This window comes from Mustela putorius, unplaced genomic scaffold (genome assembly GCF_011764305.1).
Source record: "Mustela putorius furo isolate JIRA1106 unplaced genomic scaffold, ASM1176430v1.1 tig00000228_pilon_pilon_pilon, whole genome shotgun sequence".
Taxonomy (NCBI): Eukaryota; Metazoa; Chordata; class Mammalia; order Carnivora; family Mustelidae; genus Mustela; species Mustela putorius.
In genome coordinates, this window is record NW_025421322.1 from 4,860,880 (window position 1) to 4,882,353 (window position 21,474).

The 21,474-nt window shown below is 40.2% G+C and overlaps 1 protein-coding gene across 6 annotated transcripts in view; it reads right to left on the reverse strand.

Annotated features, from left to right (window-relative positions):
• RGS22 (regulator of G protein signaling 22) overlaps positions 1-20,917 on the reverse strand; it is a 126,328-nt gene extending 105,411 nt beyond the window's left edge. For 2 of the 6 annotated variants that reach the window (XM_045077986.1, XM_045077985.1), the window contains exons 1-3: positions 20,752-20,909; positions 20,208-20,236; positions 6,846-6,908 (exon numbers count right to left, since the gene is read on the reverse strand). In XM_045077986.1, coding sequence (XP_044933921.1) covers positions 6,846-6,908; positions 20,208-20,236; positions 20,752-20,776 — 117 coding nt within the window. In that variant the 5' untranslated portion in view covers positions 20,777-20,909. Of the gene's footprint in view, positions 1-6,845; positions 6,909-20,207; positions 20,237-20,751 lie in introns of all 6 variants that reach the window. The other 4 variants (XM_045077988.1, XM_045077987.1, XR_006606128.1 and 1 more) reach the window with 3 other exon arrangements.
• Between the last annotated feature and the right edge of the window lie 557 nt (positions 20,918-21,474).

Here is a 21,474-nt window from a genome sequence, read left to right on the forward strand (position 1 = left end):
CATTGCTCAAGCTTACTATTCGAGGGGGGAATAAGATATAAGCCTAGAGAGAAACGCAGAGGACGAGCTCATCAGGGACTTTCTGTTACATGCCTAACTCTCAACTGAATTCTCTCCAATCCCTGGTTCTCAGACTGGGGTGCCTGGACCTGCAATATTGGCATCACCTTGGGCCCTGTAAGAAATGCAATTCCCAGGTCCCTCCCTATAATCCCGGCACTCTGTGTTAACAAATGCTCAGGTGACTCTGATGCATGTTCAAGTTCGAAAATCACTGCTTTAGGAGGACGGGGAGCCAGTGAAGAGTTTGCAACTGGGGAGAGACGGAATCCTGGTCAACACCAACTTCAACGCCCATCTCTGTCCACTATTTCCTATAGACTTTGCTGCATATTCACGTAAGTGGAGGGGCCGGCCATCTATGTTCTATATGCAGAATAAAGAACCCTGGTTTTTATCAGGAAAAGTCTTATTGTCTGCTTTAAAAAAAAAAAACAAAAAACTCTCTCATGAGATTAGATCCTTTGTTTTCACCATTTTCAGCCTATCCACAAAACTCCTACAGATGGGTTAATATGTGACAGTAAGACACATGTAAGGATGGGGAGTGAGGAATGAACAATGTAGGAAGTCAGTCCTTCTCCCAAAAAAGCTGAGTAGGCTGATTCAGAGAACACTCCGCTTTTAATCATATGACAGGAAAAATCTTCAGTTTGAGCCTCAAACCCAACCCTCCACAAGCTGTTGCAGACTGCTCTTTCCCTTACTTAATTTTCTTATTTCAAGGGTATCATATTCCAAATGTTCTAAAATGCATTGACCTGAAGGTGGTGAAAGCTCACTTTGTAGTACCAGTCATCCATGTGCGAAAAATATTTTCACAGAAAAAGCAAGTGCACGAAAATATTTTTACCAGAATAAATTGCTGGTTCCACATTTCTTTGAGAAGAGGAGGGGGGAAAAAAAAAACAAAAAACCTGTGAATAATTAGTGATGTGCTTAAGCTGCCAGCAGAGCACCACTGAAACTTACTGGGTGCCAAATTATTTAGCTGAACAGTATTTAAATTAAAAACTAATGACTAGGTTAATTTAATACATGTTCATCTCTGCTCCAACTCCATCTCTACTAATTGAGCTCCGAAGCTGTATTTTAAACATGCATCCTAGTCGGCAATGAAAAACATGTGACTACTTGAATATAAGAAGCCAGGCACCAATGACTTCTATCAATCTAGTTTTTATTGTCATTTTAGATGTTTAACCATGAACTATTTACTGGACACATTCGCCAATGGGATGGAAGGAGTAGTGTGCTACATAAAATGCAGGGAAAATATCCTTAGTTATTAAAAGCAGTTACATTAGGTCATTTGAGTGCTTTATGTTGGAGCTACAAGGCTTATCAAAACACCCAGAGGTGTAAACACTGAACTAAGCAGTACCACCTAGACTCCATCAACACTTTTAAAAATCAATCTCTGAGTATTTAAATTTTGGCAGCGGAAGACCCGCGCCCCGCATCCCGCTCCGTACCACAGATTCCCCAAATCTCTCCTCTCTTTCTCTCTCCTTCTACTTAACCCAACAATCCACCCAACATATAAATCCTTCATAAAGCTGCAAGAAATTATAATAGTTTACAGATTAAAGACAAAAAGTGTGGAGAATCAGTCCCAAAAAAAGAAGTTCTGGTAAAATTCCAAAGGCACATAGCTAAGTATGGTCTGGCAAACACATGACATACCTATCCTTGCAAGGAGGGTATGGAACAGGCCACCCCTCTAGCTTCTGCAAACCATAAATGTCACAAACATTCTAAACCACCCACAGAGGACCAACCTAAATCTGTATGTGGGCTCATCTACCCAATTCCACAACAGTCACTGAGCATAAAACACACAAAACAAAACCAAAAGGGGAAAAAAAAAAATGTTTTCACACTATAGCACAGAAGAAAACTTAATAAGCAAACACTTACCCATAAAGAGTTGACAGCAAAAAAAAGCAAAACAAAACAAAACAAAACAAAAACCTTCCCAGGCACCAAATGAAAACAATATCTGAATATGAACCTGGCAAGAGAACAAACAGAATGAAGTTATGAAAGCTCGGATTTGGAAAGTGCCATAATCATTTATAATAGCAGCAACTGTCCTGGATTCCCCTCATCAAAATAACATGGAGGCAGGCTACCAGCCATCAATTTCTGGATCTTACAATGTGTCCCACGTGTGTAATGGGGTAATGGAAAGGAGAAGGGTGGGAGCCAGAAAGCCTAATTCCTAGGCCCTTTTCTGCCACAATCCGGTTCTGGGACCTTGGGCATGTCACCACAGATGTGGAAGAAGACTCAGAAGTTTCAGAAATTCTAGATGACTGACTGAAGGGACATTTAGGTTGAGAATATTGCCATTTTTATCTACACTATCTCAAGCTTAGACTGTTGGGGTTTTGGGGTGGAGATGGTGGAGGAGGCAAGGCAGAAGATTAGAAGGTTTACTTGTTTATTTAAAAAAAAAAAAAAAGTCTTACATAGAAGATGTAGAAATAAAAAACCAGAATCATCCTCAAGAAGCTTTGGGGGATATAGAAGAAAGGGACCTATCCTTGGCCCCAGGAAATTTACAATGTAGCTCCTAAGATAAAAATAAACAGAGAAGAAGATTAATCAAGTTTTCTTTAGCTGGAAAAGTGCAATCTCCCACCTGATACATATATCTCCATAAAACATTCTATCTGAAGATCTCTAGTCACAGGAAGTTTACCCCTGTGAACAATGCCAGACCTATTGTGCTGTTCTATTGTTAAAAAGCACACTTCAAACATCTTTCTTCCAGGGGAAAAGAAATCAATATCCTCATAAATGCTGGCCTTGGTTCTGCGTCTAGATTCACAAAACATGTTAACCCCTCTTCCTCAACCAGATCTTGAAATATTTGGTAAAAGCTGGTCTAATTTCAACCCTTCTACTCATTCCCCAACTGGGTTCAACACCCACATTCTTTCAACCCTTCCTCATCTGATGTGGTTTCAAGAGTGTTCATTAGCTGAGTCTCCCTAAATCTGGTTTGAAAGACCAACTCTTAACGTGAGGCATCAAGAATGGAACACAATATTCCAACTGTGTCCTGACAACTCAATATGATTCAAGAAAACACTGATTGAGTCCCTTCTATGCTCCAGACTAATATTTTTCTTGATTTTAACTATACTTCTGTTAATGCATCCTAAAAACACATTGGGTTTGTTTTAGACCATTTCAGATTACTTCAATAAAAATAAGATCAGATTTTGTTATTCAAACTATCAGTTTATTCCTCTGCTGTCAATTCTATTGACATTACAGGTAGTAGGAGAAGTTTCTGAGTCACGTGGACCTGGGTAGACCCTGTCACTTACAAGCTGAGTGACCTTAAGCTGGAAAAACACTTGTTCACTTTTGCAATGTTTCATCCAAGAACCTGATAAAAATATATATATATATATTGTGAAAAAATCTGCCAATGGCATATTTGTGTGGCACAGATTATTCTCTAGATTGACAATGATCCACCAGTCTAATTAAGGAGTGACTGCCTTCATGTTTCAGGAATGGAAGATGAAATGGTCCAGTCAGTGAAGCAAAAAGAAAAAGAAATGCTAATTCTGTGCCAGGCACTTAAAGATTAGCTCTTTTCACTACAACCTTATAAGACAGTTATATTGTTTTCACAAAGGAAGAAACAAAGGAACTCTAATTAAAGAATGTGTCTAAGATCACATGGGTAGTAGGCTGAGAAGCTAGGCTCAAACACAGTTCTGCCTCGTTCCTGTTCCTAACCATTACACTGGGGGTATACGTGGAAGAATACGTGTGGTCGGTGCGGGCAGGAGGAGAGGGCTGGGGTAAGGCAGGAAGGATGGTGCAGGTGACACAACCAATATGAGGCTAAAGGTAAAGCCAGGAAGGGGAGATGGAGACCACATTGCAAAGGATCTTGAACTCCATGCTAAGGAATGTGGACTTAAATCTGCAGGCTAATAAGAGTCAACCCTACTGCTATAGTTAGAGAATCCGTTCAAAGATTTGACAACTAATTTCACAGATAATGATAAGGGGTTTGGAGACAAACAAAGCAGCATAAAGGGAGCATATATTATTTTAGCCAGGATTGGAAGGGAAGGTTTCCTGAGTAGAAGTGACTTAAAGCAGGGAGAAGGTGATACAAGTATTTCAGGGATGAGCACCCCAGCCTGAAGGGCCCTGAGTACACTTGGCATATTCATGGGTGAGAAACATGAAGAGGGCCAGTTAGGCTGGGAAAGAATTAACAAGGGGAAAAGGGAGAGGAGACAAAGACCAGGGGATGAGAGGGCAAGAGCCAGATCATATAGGAATCTGGATTTTTATTCTTAATGTAGTGAGAAACCACTTGCGAGGGCTTTGAGCAGGAAGTAACATGGTTCCATTTATCTGTATTATTATTATTGTGGCTGTTATTGTTATTATGCTTTACTGAAACCATAATACATTAAACTTATGGTTCCCTAAAATGCACGTCCATGACACTCCAAAAAAGAGAGGTCAGTTTGGCACACATCTTCTCAGTAAACCCATGCAGGCTTCTCATTCTTACTCAAGTGTTTATAAACCACATATTACTAATCTGTTCTAGAACCTTGCCCAGGGCTTGGTTTGAGAATCCATCAATCTTCCTCCCCCTCTTGTCCCTAAATTCTTCTCTGGAAACCTGTGACCCTATTTTCCCTTCTCCCATATATGGCGCGAAGCATAGGTAGTTAATAGGCAGACTGTATGGTACCATATGCAGATGCAAAGGAATGGGAGATGGTAGGGGTTGGGGGGTGGAGAATGAAAAACAGAAGGATTTGGAGAGACAGAAAACGGGTGAGAAGTGTCCCCAGTGGGCTGCAGGGGACATACGAGAGGGTGAAACTGCAGGGGTCTGCTGGGGTGGGATGAACCCATGACTGAAGAGACACTCTGTCATCTCATCTAAACTGTGAAAGGAATCACACAAAAATGATAACGTTGATCCTGACTGGATGGCAAGACTGTGGCTTATTTTTTCTTACACTTAAGATAGGTTTTCCCTAGTGTTCCTGTATCAGTTCTGTAATTTAAAATAGATTTAAAGGGGGCGCCTGGGTGGCTCAGATGGTTAAAATAGATTAAAAAAAAAAAAAGAAAGAAAGAAAGGAAGAAAGAAAGGGGAATTTACATTCTGGAGCAAGTAAAAGTCAAGATAATCACAAATCTTGAGACAATGAAATAGAAATCTTGAGAAGCTGCAATCAGACCCATTAGAGGGATTTTTTTTTCTTTAAAATGTCCCCAAATTGGAGGAAGAATGGAGAATCCAGAGCCTGGAGGAAAGACTACATAATCTGGAAGAGTAAAATTCTGACAGTTTTGTGATACTGCTGGGGTTTTTATCATATAAAACTGGATGATAAAAGTTGAAAAATCAGACCAAATAAGAACCCATCAGGTATCCTACAATATCACTCAGGCCTGTTGCTGGAAAGAGAAAGGTGTCTCAACCCCCATACTGTTTCCAGAGGCCCAGGTCGGCCAAAAGGAAGAGGGAACACAAATTCTTTTGGAAAAAAGAAAATAAGACAAAATAACAAACCTGCACACATAGATACATACAGACATAGAAAAACTAATCTAGGCGAGAAAGGGCACCTAGTGTTTTCCTTTTAAAAGACATTTTCAATGGCTAGGCTTTAAAAGGCTTTACATACTACTGCCCACTCCCTTTAAAATTACTTGTGGGGTGCTTGAGTGGCTTAGTCAGTTGAGTGCCCTACTCTTGATTTCGGCTCAGGTCATGACCTCGGGATCTTGGAGTCAAGCCCCAGGTTAGGCTCCATGCTCAGCGGGGAGTCTACATCAGGATTCTCTCTTTCCCTCCCTTCCTCCCTCTGCCCCTCCCCCTCCCAGCACTTTCTCCCTCCCTCCCTCTCTATCAAGTAAATAAATAAATAAATCCTTAAAAATAAATTTAAGAAAATAAAATAACTTGTGACTCTTTTATATTCCAAAATTTCCCTCGTAAATGTTAATGAAAAAAGGTTTTTGCATTTTTATAACAAATAATGAAAATCTTATCTTTTATCTGACATTCCTGATTAACTTTATTTACTAAGTAATGTGTTTTTATGCACTTCCATCTCACTTTTCCCAACCCTCTGCAATGCATAGTCTATCAGTCACTGCTCCTTAAGACGAAAAATCTATTATTTGGAAAAAATTAAAATTCAAATAAATAAATATATATATATACATATTATTTTGCATCCACCTATGTCTTATTTACTAATGATATTAAATGCTAGTTGACTTAAACACAAATTACACTTTAATATCTGTCCAAGGGGATGCCAACAATTGCCTAAAGGCAAGAAATATAGTTTCTTAATTTTTTTGATATTTTGTCCTTACCTCCTCTGTTCAAAGCCAGCAATGGTGTCAAATACAACAGCATCAGATTTTGTACAGAAGACTTTTTTTCCTAGTTTAGCCATATTTTTTATTACTATTTATTTAATTTTTGTACAGAATACTTTTAATGGCTAGAAAAATTCCAGCTTTCATATCATCATCCATCCATTCATTCATCTTTATTGTATATAATTGACTCAGCTTTCTTCAGTAATTCCTAAATATGATTCAAACCCAAATGATTAACTCCATAAAAAGATACGAACTTTACCTAAATGCTTTAATTAAAAAACACTATCCCTGATAAATTTGTCTTACAAGATAATCCAGTAATTACAATATTTTGATTTTGCTTTGATAATTAGTTCCGTAGAACGTAATAATACACTCACTGGAAGGCTAAGGAATTCATTAAAGTAGTCCACAAGGAAATCATCTGTTGCCAAAAAATCTTCCTGCAAAAACATAAAACACAATATTATGCTTATACTAAGGTGTTTTAAAACATGTCAATATTATTCTCTAATTCTGCTTATCAATAGATTATAAGGTAGATCTTCAGATCTTTTTTAGTCTGTCCACAGCGAGTCCTTGCTATAAACAGAATACAGTGCTACAATCTCTGGAAGGAAGACACAACAAAATAAAACAGAGCATACTCTTCAAAGATTTTGCTAGTATGCCAAAGTGGAAAACAGAGCTCGTGAAAAATACAGCACACTACATAAACGAAATGTAGTACAAACCATCATACACAGTCAATTTCCCACAAACTTATTTTCCTACATTGATGTATATATATTATTTATATTTATATTATATATATTTCATAAAAATCATGGCAGAATCAATAAAGGCAGAACCAGTGTTCAGAGTTAAAATGAAATTCCAAATGTATATTTCTTAAATTGACCCCATGGAAGTGATAAACCAAGGAAAGAAAATACTCTACTGCTTCCTCCTCAGAATGAGATAGCTTTAGTAATTTGCATTGTTTAACTTTTACGTGAAGAAACTTTGACAATGCATGTGTTCTAAGCATAGAGATTGTATATATTTTTTCAATAACCATCTCATCCACCAACATAGTCGCTTTTAAAATTGGCAAAATTGGAAAGCCACTGCCAAGAACAAATTCTCTCTTCCAAATAAAACACCTTATTTTGTTAGCAATTGTTTCCATTGTGTCAAAAGCACATCAGGGCATACTCTGTTATATAGAACATGTGTTTATTTTGTTATCCATAATTATATTTCCACTTTGCAAATCTAACATGAAAGTTGACAATATGTCACAATGCTATTATTTCCACATGGCTGATTATTTTCTTCTTATATTGGTCAATTTAAAAAATTTGTTGAATATAACGTTGTGGTAAAAGGAAGATACTGTAGAATATTGGAAAATACATTTTTCAGGGTAATTTCTTTAAGTATCTGTAGTGCAATTGGAAAATAGGGTGATAAATAACTAATAGGACGTATATCAAGAATTTACTAAAAATCTGTGAGCTTTTAAAACCACACCAAACTAAGGATTTCATTTACTAAAAATCTCAACTGATTAGAACAACAACAAATAACCTAGGATCTCATAAATCTTTTACATTCATAGTAGTGCCTCAGTAATATATTCTCTAAGCTCTGACTCCTGAAGATCCAAAAAAGCAGAACAAAGCAGGTAACATCTGGTGAAAGCTCCATACAGCTAATAAGCTTTCAAATTTTACCTTTCAAAGTGACTTTAATTTTCTGGACTTTATTTAGTGAACTGCCTACTCTCTGCTAACTCTTGGGAGAAATCAAATGAACTTAAACAATTTTAGGAGCTCCAAGATGGAAGAAGGCACTATGTACCACAATAAGGGTGACCAAACTGCACTCCTGGGCTCATGATCAAAAAAATCTGCAGATGGGGAGCGTGAGTATTTTTAATTAATAACAGTGGTGGAGTACAGTCCCTTGCTAATTTCTCTAAAATAGCATCGTATTTTTAAATTTCATCTCTAAAACAGAACGTATATTTCACAGAGTCAGGTGGACCTATGTATTGCCTAGAATTTGGCTGGCCACATAGCCAGAAACTTCTACCTAATCCTCAGATTCATATATTCATTTCCTGATGCCTCACCCTTCTCAGAGACTATAACTCAGTGATTTCTAAACTCTCTGTGATGAAGTAACTGTTTTGTTTCCTTCCCTAATCCTCAAGTTTCAGACAAATAACTTGTAAAATATAGTAAGAATGGATTAACTAGAAAATGAAATAAAAGATATACATAATATAAAAGGCCAATTGTTGATTACTAAGTTCCATAGATAAACGCATACTGTCAACACACCATAAAGTTTCTAAGCATTTTCTCTCGATTTCTGACTCATCTTAGCAAGGACTAAGAGTCTTGGGCGGCTCTGGTCCACAGACCTTCATCAAGCAGCAGTGTCCCAACACCCTGGTGAGCAGTTTGTTTCCAGTAACCTTGGGTCCCCCTGAAACCGAGCCACATGGTAGGGCCTTTCCTGGGCTTCAGCCACGCCCTTGGGTTTGCATCCACAACCACAGAAACTCAAAGTATTCAAAAACATCAAAATCTGGATTTCTTTTCTGAAGTTTTATCTTAATTTCTCCCCATATGAAATACCAGCACTCCTGCTGCTATTAGGAAAGTTCTGCAATAGAAATAAGCATGAGGGGCACCTGGGCGGCTCAGTGAGTTAAGCATCTGCCTTCAGCTCAGGTCATGATCCCAGGGTCCTGGGATGGAGGCCCCTGCTGGGGGTTCTGCTTCTTTTCTGCCCCTCTCCCTGCTCTCTCTCTCTCTCTCTCTAATTCTCGCTCTTGCTCTCGCAAATAAATAAATAAAATCTTTTAAAAAAAGAAGAAGAAGAAGAAAGAAGCATGGTCTTCGAGTGCCATTTTCTCTGTCCTTCTGCTGCGCTTTAACAGGAAGGCCTGCACTTCTCTAAAAAAATGAGCATTGGGGAGCCTGGGTGGCTCAGTGGGTTAAAGCCTCTGCCTTCGGCTCGGGTCATGATCCCAGGGTCCTGGGATCAAGCCCCACATCGGGCTCTCTGCTCAGCAGGGAGCCTGCTTCCTCCTCTCTCTCTGCCTGCCTCTCTGCCTACTTGTGATCTCTGTCTGTCAAATAAATAAATTAAAAATCTTTTAAAAAATGAGCATTACTTTCCCACTGAAGTTTCTAGACCAATGCATTCAGACATCTTGTCATAACAAGAATCTTGATTCAACCCTTGACTTACTATTTCTTTATCCTTATTTATCAAGGATCTTAATAAACCCTTTATTCTCAAAACTCTTTATTTAAAAAAATTTTTTTTCTAAGGCCTTGATCTAAAGAAGCAGCTCAGTTTCTCTAGTAAGTCTTCACAATCTAGTCATGTGGCTCTATTAAAAGGAACTAAGTCGCCATATTTGGGATTAATATATTCCAAATAACCAATAAACTGGTGATGGTTATTAATGGTACAATCAAGAAGAACATGGAGTTGCAATCAATTCCTCCATTACATCATTCCATGAACCCGGCTGCAAAATTTGCAACACAGATTCTCCGCTGAATGATGCAATGGAAGGCAGGAACGTTTTTTCAGAATACACACTTGAAACCTGTTTTTTCATGTACTACAGGTGTGCCATCTGTGAAAGTGAAGTCAGCTTTTCCGTTTTTAGGCCAAACTTCTCAAGTTTCTTCCTGAAAGAGGGTTAAGCTAAATAGTTTTTATGTGCTGGCTAATTATGGTGGACAAAAATTTTTTTGCTTAAAAATTTATTTTGCTGCACCCTCAAATCAGATAAACTACAATTAGTTCACCACTCTAAAAGATGCAAGATATGCAAAGAAGACCTTGTAAACAAGAAGGATGACATAAGACAAAGACAGACAGAAACCAAAGTCCAAGAAAGAATATGATACATACCAAAAGAAAATTACAATATTAAATGTTTCCTCTCAAAGGAAGGAAACATACTATCTGGTAGGAGGAATCAGAAGAGAGTCGAGTGGAAAAATCAGCATTTGAAATAATTTCAAATTCTATAATTAGAAATACATTTATGAGAGGCAATGATGCAGAGTACAGAGAGAAATGCATGAGCAAAGAAAGGTGGAAAGCAAAACATAGTAAAGGTGATCAGTTAGCTAATGGCAGAAGTAGAAAAATAATCCAAGTTTCCAACTTCCTTTCAAGCCATTCACACATTAAACCAAAGCCATTCGTCTAATTTCCAATGCAGAATCCAGTACTGATAAACTTTAGATTAGGAATACTGTCATCAATCAGTGGATAGGACAGACCATATTTCCAAAAGGAATCCACCATATTTCCAAAAGGTGCATCCACCAGGACGCACCTATTTTTGCTGTTTCCTCCTAAAGTACACATAGCCTTTCTTTTCTCCTTTCTAAACAGAGCTTCCCACTAGGATGCAATGACACAGTGATGTGCAGACAACAGAATTCAAGTCAAAGTGGACCTCTTCATCCTTCAGGGCAACCAGGCACAGCCAGGGGTGACTAGAGCTCCCAAGATCGTGACCTCTGGCTGTGAGCAACCTGGTTTGGGACTCCTCGTGTCCATCTCCCTCCCCTGGAGAAGGCAACTGATGAGTTATATCCCACACCCACTGCTCCTCTGTAAAATGCTGAGCATAGCCAAGGCGTTGCTCAAGCTCCTAGACATAGATTTATTAGCTATCTGCAGAGCATATCAGTGTCCCACGAAGCTGCCAGAAGAGTCTGTTTGAGATGTCCAAGAAAACAGTGCACAGCCAAAGGTGCTGACAGCCTGGAGGAAGAGGGAAAGGGAGACCATGGAAGGCTGCAGATGATCACCCCAAATCTCTGCCTTCACATACATCAGATATTTCTGTCTATTGGCAACTGATGTATGCCTATAGTATGCCTAGCCAAGCTAGATACAAGGTGATAACTCAAAAAAAAATGTATGCATTATGGACATTGGAAGGGTATTGCTATGGTGAGTGCTGTGAAATGTGTAAGCCTGATGATTCACAGACCTGTACCTCTGGGGCAAATAATACAGTATATGTTAATAAAAATAATTTTTTAAAAATGTATGCATATACTGTTTCATATACATAGTTTCATCATATGAAACATTTTTTTGATTGCTAAATCAATCTGTTTGCCCTAGGAAATTCTGACATTATATCTGTCATGAGAAAAATAACTATTACATTTTAATTTCAACTCTTACAATTTGGAATGGTTACAAAAAATAGTCTAGGGGCACCTGGGAGGCTCAGTGGGTTAAGCCTCTGCCTTCGGCTCAGGTCATGATACCAGGGTCCTGGGATCGAGCCCCACATCCGGCTCTCTGCTCTGCAGGGAGCCTGCTTCCTCCTCTCTCTCTGCTTGCCTCTCTGCCTACTTGTGATCTCTGTCAGATAAATAAAAAAAAAAATCTTTAAAAAAAAAATAGTCTAAAAAATTTTAACTCTTACTGGGTAAAACAGTTTCTTAACAGCAGAGACTATTCAAGAATTTTAAGAGATCACCATTAAAAAATCTTGATTAGTAACTGCATGCAGACATTTTGACTATACAACTTAATATTAAAAAGTTACCTACATCCAAAAAGGAAATTAAGAAAATAATTTCATTTACAAAGAAATTTGCTGCAAAGAAGAGAAGACATAAATACCTGGAAAGACATACCATGTTTATGAATTGGAAGACAGTATTATTAAGATGACAATACCACCCAAAACAACTTACAGATTTAGTACCAAAATCCCAATAACATTATTTATAACAGATCTCCACCAAAATCCCAATAACACTATTTTTTGCAGAAATAGAAAAACCCATCCTAAAACTCATATGGAATTTCAAGGGACCTCAAATAGCAAAACCGTCTTAAAAAAGAACAAGTTTGGAAGATTCACATACCCTGATTTCAATACTTACTTACTACAAAACTATAGTAATCAAAACAGTATGGCATAAAAAACAGAGCTACAGACCACTGGAATAGAGTCCATAAATAAACCCTCTCATACATGCTCAAATGATGTTTAACAAGGGTGCTAAGACCATTCAATGAGGAAAGGACACTGTTTTTCAACAAATGGTGCTAGGAAACTAAATATTCATATGCAAAAAAATGAAGTTAGACCCTTACTTTATACCATACACATAAACTAACTCAAAATGGGTGAAAGGCCCAAATATAAGAGCTAAAACTATAAAATACTTCCAAAAAACATAAAGATAATTCTTTATGACCCTGTATTTGCCAAAGGATTCTTAGATATTACACCAAAAGCATGAGTAACCAAAGAAAAATTGGACTTCATGAAAATCTTAAAATTTTGTGCATTGAAGGCATCTCTTAAGAAAGGGAAAAGACTGCCTACAGAATGTAAGAAAATATTTGCAAATCATACACCTAATAAGCAGGAAAAAGATAAACAACCTAAATTTTTTAAATGGGCAGAAGTCTTGTATAGATATTTCTCCAAAGAAGATATTCAAATAGTCAATAAGCATGTAAAAAGACCCTTAACATTACTAGCAATAAGAAATTAAAATCAAAACCACAATGAGCTATCACTTCACATCTATGAGGTGGGCTGCAATTAAAAAAAAAAAAGTAAAATAACAAGTATTAGTGACGATGTGGAGATTCGGACCCTTGTACCCTGCTGGTGGGAATGTGAGATAGCCTAGCTCCTATGCAACACAGTGTGGCAGTTCCTCAAAAAATTAAATACATAATTACCTTATGACCCAGCAATTCCAGTTCTGGGTATATGCCCAAAACAACTGATGGCAGGGACAAAAACAGAATTTTGTACACCCGTGTTCATAGTGGCATTCATTATTCATAATAGCCAAAAAGTGGAAACAACTTATATGTCCACAGACATACCAAGGATAAACAAGATGTGGTATATACTACATGGAATGTTATTTAGCCTTAAAAAGGAATGAAATTCTAATTCATACAACAACATGGATGATCCTTGAAAATGTTATGCTAAATAAAATAAGCCAGACACGAAAGGACCAATCTTTTATGATTCTACTTATATGAGGTACCTAGAATAGTCAAATCTGTGAAGACAGAAAGCAGATTAATGGTACCCAGAGGCTTGGGAGGGTGTAATGGGAAATTATTGTCTAATGAATACAGAGCCACCCAGGTGGCTCAGTCAGCTGAGCATCTGACTCTTGATTTTGGCTCAGGTCATGATCTCAGGGTTGTGAGATTGAGCCCTATGTTGGGCTCTGCGCTGGGAATGGAGCCTGCTTGGGATTCTCCCTCCCTCACCTTCTGCTCTTACCCCCCAGCCCCTGCTTGTGCTCTCAGTCTCTCTCTAAAAAAAAACAGAGAGAGAACTGTTTAGGGTGCATATATATCTTAGGGTTGCCTGCAATTTACTTTGAAACAGATTTAAAACATGGATTGATGGATAGATGGCATGGTAGACAGGATAGAAACATGTAAAAACATATGTCTCAAAATGTTAATAACTGTGACATCTTGGTGGTGGGTATAGGGGTTCACTATACAATTCTTTCAATTTCCTTGTATGTTTAAATTTTTTCATAGTATAAAGGAGTGGAGACTTATGTACAAGGAAACAATACCCAAGTCTCTTGGCACCTTACGGACAGCCTTCTTAGCTTCCTGTGTACTGAATGACAGATCCAAATCACTATCATTCTCTCTGGAATAAACCCCTGGACATCTGAACATCTTCTGACCACTACCCTGGAATCCAATCCACTAAGGGTCAGACCCCTAGCACCTCTGTTCTACCCTCCTGGTCATAACATGCCAAACTTCATCTTCCCTACCCCTCCTTAATCACACCACACTATGAGTCAGATTTTCTAACCACATCTCAGTTAATACAAAGAGATCCACCTGTCCCCTAATCCCCAATCTTGGTATCACAAAAAGTTTATGTTGAATGCAATTTGGCTACTGCCGAGCTCTCCGATCCCAACTCAAACTACCATACTTCAGTCATAGCAATTTTTTTTTACAGTTCTGCACCTCTGTACATGCTAATTATTCTACCTAGAAAATCTTTTCTTACTTTATTCTATCTATCCTTTTCTTTCCCAAAAGTATCTATATTTCCCCATCACAATCTTTAATACTTCATACTAAAACTGCCTGTTTACACATCGCACCCACTGGATTGTGAACTTTTGGAAGAAAAAGACTCTTTTTAAAAAAGATTTTATTGGGCGCCTGGGTGGCTCAGTGGGTTAAGCCGCTGCTTTCGGCTCAGGTCATGATCTCAGAGTCCTGGGATCGAGTCCCGCATCAGGCTCTCAGCAGGGAGCCTGCTTCCCTCTCTCTCTGCCTGCCTCTCCATCTACTTGTGATTTCTCTCTGTCAAATAAATAAATAAAATCTTTAAAAAAAAAAAAAAAGATTTTATTTATTTATTTGACAGAGAGAGAGAGAAAGATCACAAGCAGGCAGAGAGGCTGGCAGAGAGAGCAGGGAAGCAGACCCCCTGCTGAGCAGAAAGCCCGATCAATGCAGGGCTTGATCTTAGAACCCTGAGATCGTGACCCACGCTGAAGGCAGAGGCTTAACCCACTGAGCCACCTAGGCATGCAAGACTGTTTTTTATTCACTTTTGAAATTCCCAATGCTTTTTGAAATTCCCAATGCACCTGGGTGACTCAGTTGGTCAAGCACCTGACTCTCAATTTTGGCTCAGATTATGGTCTTGGGATCCCAGCATCAAGCCCACATTGGCCTCTGTGCTCAGCATGGGCTCTGCCGGAGATTCTCTCTCTCTCTCTTCCTCTGCCCTTACCCTGCTCTCTCTCTCTCTCTCTCAAAATAAATAAGTAACTCTAAATAAATAAATCAATTCTCAATGTTTTTAGATAACAGATGATTACAACATTTTTGTTGAATGAATGCTTGAACGATTACACTAAAGACATGAAAGCTGAAAAGACTAATAACTTAATAAAGACTCTAATAAAACAATATTAATAAAATAAAAAAGAGAGATACTGTTAAAAGATTAAAACAGTCAGAAAAGGAGGATACAAGATGAAACAAACTCCACAAGTAGCTTGCTGAAAGGGGCTTGGCTAGAGGGAAGTGATGGTAAGAAGCATTCACTTTATCACTTTTATTATCTGGATCATTTATAAGAATATTCATACATTGCTTTTGTAATTAAAAATACTCCCCCAAAGAAAATTGAATGTATTAACATTTTGTATGTATTTTCCCTAAGAGAGAATTATCAAAAACCAATCAAATACAAAATTAACAAAGACACTGAAATGGAAGAATGCCGAGAGAGGTGCTTGAGAAATATAGAACATGTATCAAAAGAAACTTGGCAAAAAATGTTAAGTGAAACATAGCATAACATATAGAGAAGTTGAATCACTGTGTTGTACCTCTGAAACGAATGTTAACATTGAGTGTCAACTCTAAAAATGTTTTAAATAAAACAAAATAAAAAATAAACACATCACACTATCATATATGAAAATACCCATCAGCCAAAATTTATATCATCTAATAGCACATTCTGGACATTGTGCTACACACCACAGGGAATATTAAGTTGTCTGAGACCCAGTACCAGCCCTGCAGGAATTCACAATTGCGTGAAGAAATTGCAAATTATACACATAAAAAGTTAAATAGACACAACGCAATGTGTCCCTGACAACAAATGATTTATTCTAAAAGACTACGTTTTCTAAGCTTCCTTGCAACTAAATGTGGTCATGTAACCAAACTGTGGTCCATGGAATGTGAGCAGACGTGTTGCATCTCACTTCTGGAAAGCTGATGCCACTTCTACCTCATGATCCCAGCTGACTGCTTCAGCTCAATCATCACATCCTCATTCCAGTCATCAGGAAAGAAGAAAAGGGCATCTTTGTGTGTGAGATAGAGTCAGTTAGACCCAGGTTCTAACTGTGGCTTGACCAGGTACTAGCTGTGTGACATAGTGGTTGGTTATTTAATCTGTGTAAACATTAGCTAGAAAATGAAGTCTAATCTAGAAAGCAATGTGTCTAGCATATATTGTGGGAAAGGGTAGAATCGATCTGGGGGTTCCAGAGAGCTCTGCCACATTATTTTTCTAAGAATATTAATGAGAAAAAATTATTTTGACTACTTTTGAAAAACAGAAGTAAATAGATGTGCAAGGCATGCATTATTTCATCTATGGATAATCCTGGGTGAGCACTTGAACTGGAGAAGCTGGTCACAAACTGGTATCTACCACAAGCGGCAAGAGGTTGGTCAGCTGTCCTTGAGGAGGTGAGCTGGGCCCTGACAAGAAAGATTGGGAGAGAGGCGGGGAGGGCAGCTGAGACAAAATCCCGCGGCAAAGGCAAGGAGGAGCAGTTCGCATTTCGGCTGGAGCAGAAGAAATGTGGAAGTACTTTATAATCCTCAAATGGTATGAACATTGTCTATCACACGGAAAGTGTTGGGAGGTAAGGTTAAAAAAGGCTAAAAAGTTATAGAAAAGATTTTGAATGTGGAAGGGAGGTGTTTGATATTCTGGCTCTGCCGGTTCCTAGATATGTGGCCTCAGGCCAAGTTGGTGAACAGTTGTGGACTTCAACTTCCTCATCTGGGAAACGTGGGTGATTAATAACCACCTAATGGAGTTGTTTTGAGGTTAAACACTAGCCTGTAGTCAGCAGTCAATAAATAGTAGGATTAACAAAAGAGTTGAGCAATCAAGGAATATGGTCATTCTTTAAAAGAGTTAATAGCAATCTGACAGCTGGGGCTGGAGTGATAGGGGGAGAATCTGAAGGTAGACAGAGCAAAGCAATATCATCCAGTGAAGTCAATGCACAGGAGTTTGCACTTTAAGCTTTAGGCCAAGAAAAATTGGAGTCGACAGAGGAATATTGGAGGCAGTGATATCAGTTAGGACGACTGCCAGAGTCCAGGCCCAGGGATGAGGGCCTGAAATAAGACAGTAGCTATGAGTATAGAGAAAAAGACCCAGCTAAGAAAGGAACTTGGTAAATGATTGCAGGTGAGAGGGAAGAAAGGGGAAGAAAGTTCTGGCTATGACAGAATGGCAGTGGCACCATGAACAAAAACAAGAAAAAGGGGAAGAAAAACAGCACGGGGCTGAGGGGAGCAGAGAGATAAGCTCATTTTATCATATACTCTTGAGAAAGAGTGTGTGGAATATGACTGTGGTGGTGATGCAGGGGCATCCAGCTGATGAAGGTGCCGCATAACCCAACAGATATCAAGGTCTGGCATCAGAAGATGCATCTGGGCTGGAGAGGTATAGATCTGGAAACCCTGGGAAGTAAGAGTAGCTAAAACTATAGGAGAAGAATTGCTCCATGAGAGGGAGTCTGTGGAACAGAGTCCTAAAGAAAGTCAACGCTTTGATGGGCAAAGAAAGAGAAGCCAGAAATGAGGACAAGAACAGGAGAGATGGGAAACCAGGAGATGGTGGTATTGGAGACACCAAGACAAAGAGGAGTGGCCAGTAGAGTCTTCGAGCTGTTATGAGTTCCCAAACAGCTACAAAGACCTGAGGGGTCAGAGGGCTATTCAAACAGTTAAGTGCAATGCTGCTGAGTGCTCCTCAGACAGTTTATGGAGGAACTGTATGGGAAAGATTGGCTCCAGAAATGTTGACCTCCTGCGGGAATGAAGAACAATCTGGAAGGAGTTAAAAAAAAAAATCTGCCACCATAGCCAAACTATGTAAAGAACCTAGATGTCCACCAACCTAGATGTGAATGGATAAAGAAGATGTGGTATATATACACAATGGAATACTATGCAGCCATCAAAAGAAATGAAATCTTGCCATTTGCGATGACGTGGATGGAACTAGAGGGTATCATGCTTAGCGAAATAAGTCAATCAGAGAAAGACAACTATCATATGATCTCCCTGATAAGAGGAAGTAGAAATGCAACATGGAGGGTTAAGGGGGTAGGAGAAAAATAAATGAAACAAGATGGGATTGGGAGGGAGACAAACCATAAGTGACTCTTAATCTCACAAAACAAACTGAAAGTTGCTGGGGGGAGGGGGGTTGGAAAAAGGGGGGTGGGGTTATGGACATTGGGAGGGTATGGGCTATGGTGAGTGCTGTGAAGTGTGTAAACCTGGCAATTCACAGACCTGTACCCCTGGGGATAAAAATATATGTTTATAAAAAAAAATTTTAAAAAAATCTGCCACTACCCAGGGTTACGCTGAGGCAACAAGAAGATGGGTGGAGTTTCTGGCAGGCTGTTTGTCTCTCTAACTTGATGTTTTTCTGTATGTCTCTCTCTCTCTCTCAGTAGTGGACCAAAGGTCCAGAAGGGTGAAAATGGAAGGTGCTAACAGATGGAGTCCCTCACTCTCTCCTCTCGCAGCCCCTTCTGCTAGACTGCAAACTTTTCGAGACTTCTCTTCAGCATGTAGTAGTGACTGTGAATACAGAGGCACTCATGTTTGTTGAATAAAAAGCCAAAAGCAAATAAGATAATTGGCCAACAAGAGAAATAAGTGTTAGAAGACATAAGTGAAATAGCACAGAGAAGTGGTGAAGGGGAGGAAAAATTTTTGTCTGCCCTCAAGGTCTTCCAGCATGACTAAGAATTACATTTACATGAGACAAATTAACAGAAGAAGATCAGATTGAATAGTGTGCACACGGGGAATCCACAAAGACATGGAAATTCCAAAAACAGGCAAAATGAGGCATATATGTTGTTCTGACTTAAGGAGAAGGGTAGGGGTCTGGGACTTCCAAGGGAGAGAGTGCAATTCATAGGAAGATGAACAAGTAAATGGTAAACAAATGTGTCCTGGGACACTTGGAAACAAAGGGACATGAAGGACTTGGATCAAACAGGCCTTGCCAGGTTCCTCCCTGTCTACCATACCTCGTTCATACCATCATATCGTTCTTGGTGGTGGTGGTTCTCTTCCTGGATTCTCGACCTAAATCCTTTTTAGGCAGTTGTGGGAGAGGTAAAGAGCTGTTCCTGAATCTGCTAGATTTCAGGTGCTTTTTATCCCAAAATAATCTTCATGCCAAAGCGGCCCATATTGGGGCAGCCTGCCCTCTGCCCCTACAGGGCCCCCTAACCAGGGCTCTTGGAATTGGACTCCAACCTTAGAAAGAAAGAAGCTCTGCTACCTTCTATCTAGCTGTTTGAGCAAGTTCCTTAATAATCCAACAGGAGTTACAACAGAACCCATCCTAAATATAGCACTCACAGAAATGATCATGTATATCAAGTACTAGGCAAAGTACTTACTACTACTCAACTCACCAGAAGTCTGACGTGAAAACATTTAGTACCTTTTAAAAGTAATTACAACTATAAATTGACCACTTGTTATCAATCAGTGCCATCTACTAATGTTTACAAAACCAGGAACTGCACCCCCACCTGGCAATAAAACCATGGAGATAAAACCTACCTCTCACGGAGTCATGAAAGAGTTTAGATAAATTAAATGAGGTCATTTATGTAAAAGAACTTGAACAGTAAATAGCATCCACTATAAAAATCCGCTGGCCTCTTCTTAAAAAGGTACCTGTTCAAGAATGTAAAAATGCCTTATACTCACCACCGCGGTTAGGAAGCCAAAGCTTCTATTATATTCATTTGGCAAAAAGGAGAAAAGAAAATATACAGCTTTTTTTCCTACAAACTATGATTTTAAAAAGCCAAGGGGTGGAGGGAATGGCCCTCTAAAATTGTACTTACAAATCCTTCTTCTGTAATATCTGGTGGCTCTGAAACAAGATAAAATATGACATTATCTCACTCAAATCTGATTTCCTTTTAAAGTAAATGAAATAATTTGAGACAGCACCTAGCCCTGCCTTATACACGGGCAAGCTCAGGAAGATTTTGGCCCTCTGTTCATTCCCTGCACATGGATTGAATTTTAAGTTGGAATTCAAGGTGGAAGTGGGGAGGAAGGGCCTCTGGAATCCAGCATGGCCACTAATTCACTGTGACCCTGAAGTTAACCTTGTAGGCTTCCATTATTCCAGCTGCAAAACGGAGAATTAAGCAAGACAAAATAAGACGGTGCCAATGAGGCGATGCAAACGGGGGGTCGTCCGGGGCGAGGGGAGGGGGTGTGGTGGGAGGGGGGTGAGATTCGCAATAAAACGCTGAGAGAGCGCAGGGGAGCCAGGTTTGGGGAAGTTTGGGGGCGTGGGGGGGGGGGGGCGAGGGGGACGCCCGGGCGTGAAGTCACGTCCAGAGGTGGGTGTGTGGTCCCCGCCGCCGCCGCACCTACCCGCGGTGAGCCGCTTCTCGGGCATGCCGCCGCCGTTGCCCGCGCCCGGCGCCCACGCGGGCCCGTCAGGGCGCCATCGCCCGGTAGCGCCGGTCTCTCCCCGGCAGCCGGAGCCGGAGCGCACGCCGACGCCGCGCAGCGCGCGTGGCCCCCGCCGCCGCCGAGTTGCTATGGAGCTGAGACAATGCGGGCAGGCGGGCGCCCGAGGCCAGGGCGGCGGCGCGCGCCTTTCCCGGGGCACCGGCCCGCCGCAGCGCGTCCTCCTTCCCGGCCAGGGGCGGACGCCGCCGCCACCGGTGGGGGGACCCGCGCGGCCTCCCCCGCGGAGACACCCGACTTGCCCGGGCTTCGTGCCGTGGTGTCCGCGGCTCCGGCCTGTTCCCTCACGTCGAGACCTTGGCCTCACCGTCCAGGAAATTGGGTGACTGCTTAGCTAGAAATGACCGGCCGGCGAGCGGGTGCGGGTGAGGGACCGAGAGGGACAGATGGGCTGGTCCTGAGAAGGGGAGCGAGAGAGGGGAGTCGGCCCTCGCGGGTTTCCTTGATACCGACGGAGGACATAGCCACACACCGCGCCTGAACTCATCCCCACTTGTAGGAAATGCCTAGTCAAAAATTAAATATTCGTGAGCTTTAGGAACGAGATCTGCCCCACGTTTTTTCTTCAATCGGTTACGACTCTTGCATTTTCAAGATATTCCAACTTTAAAAATGACCCGAGGA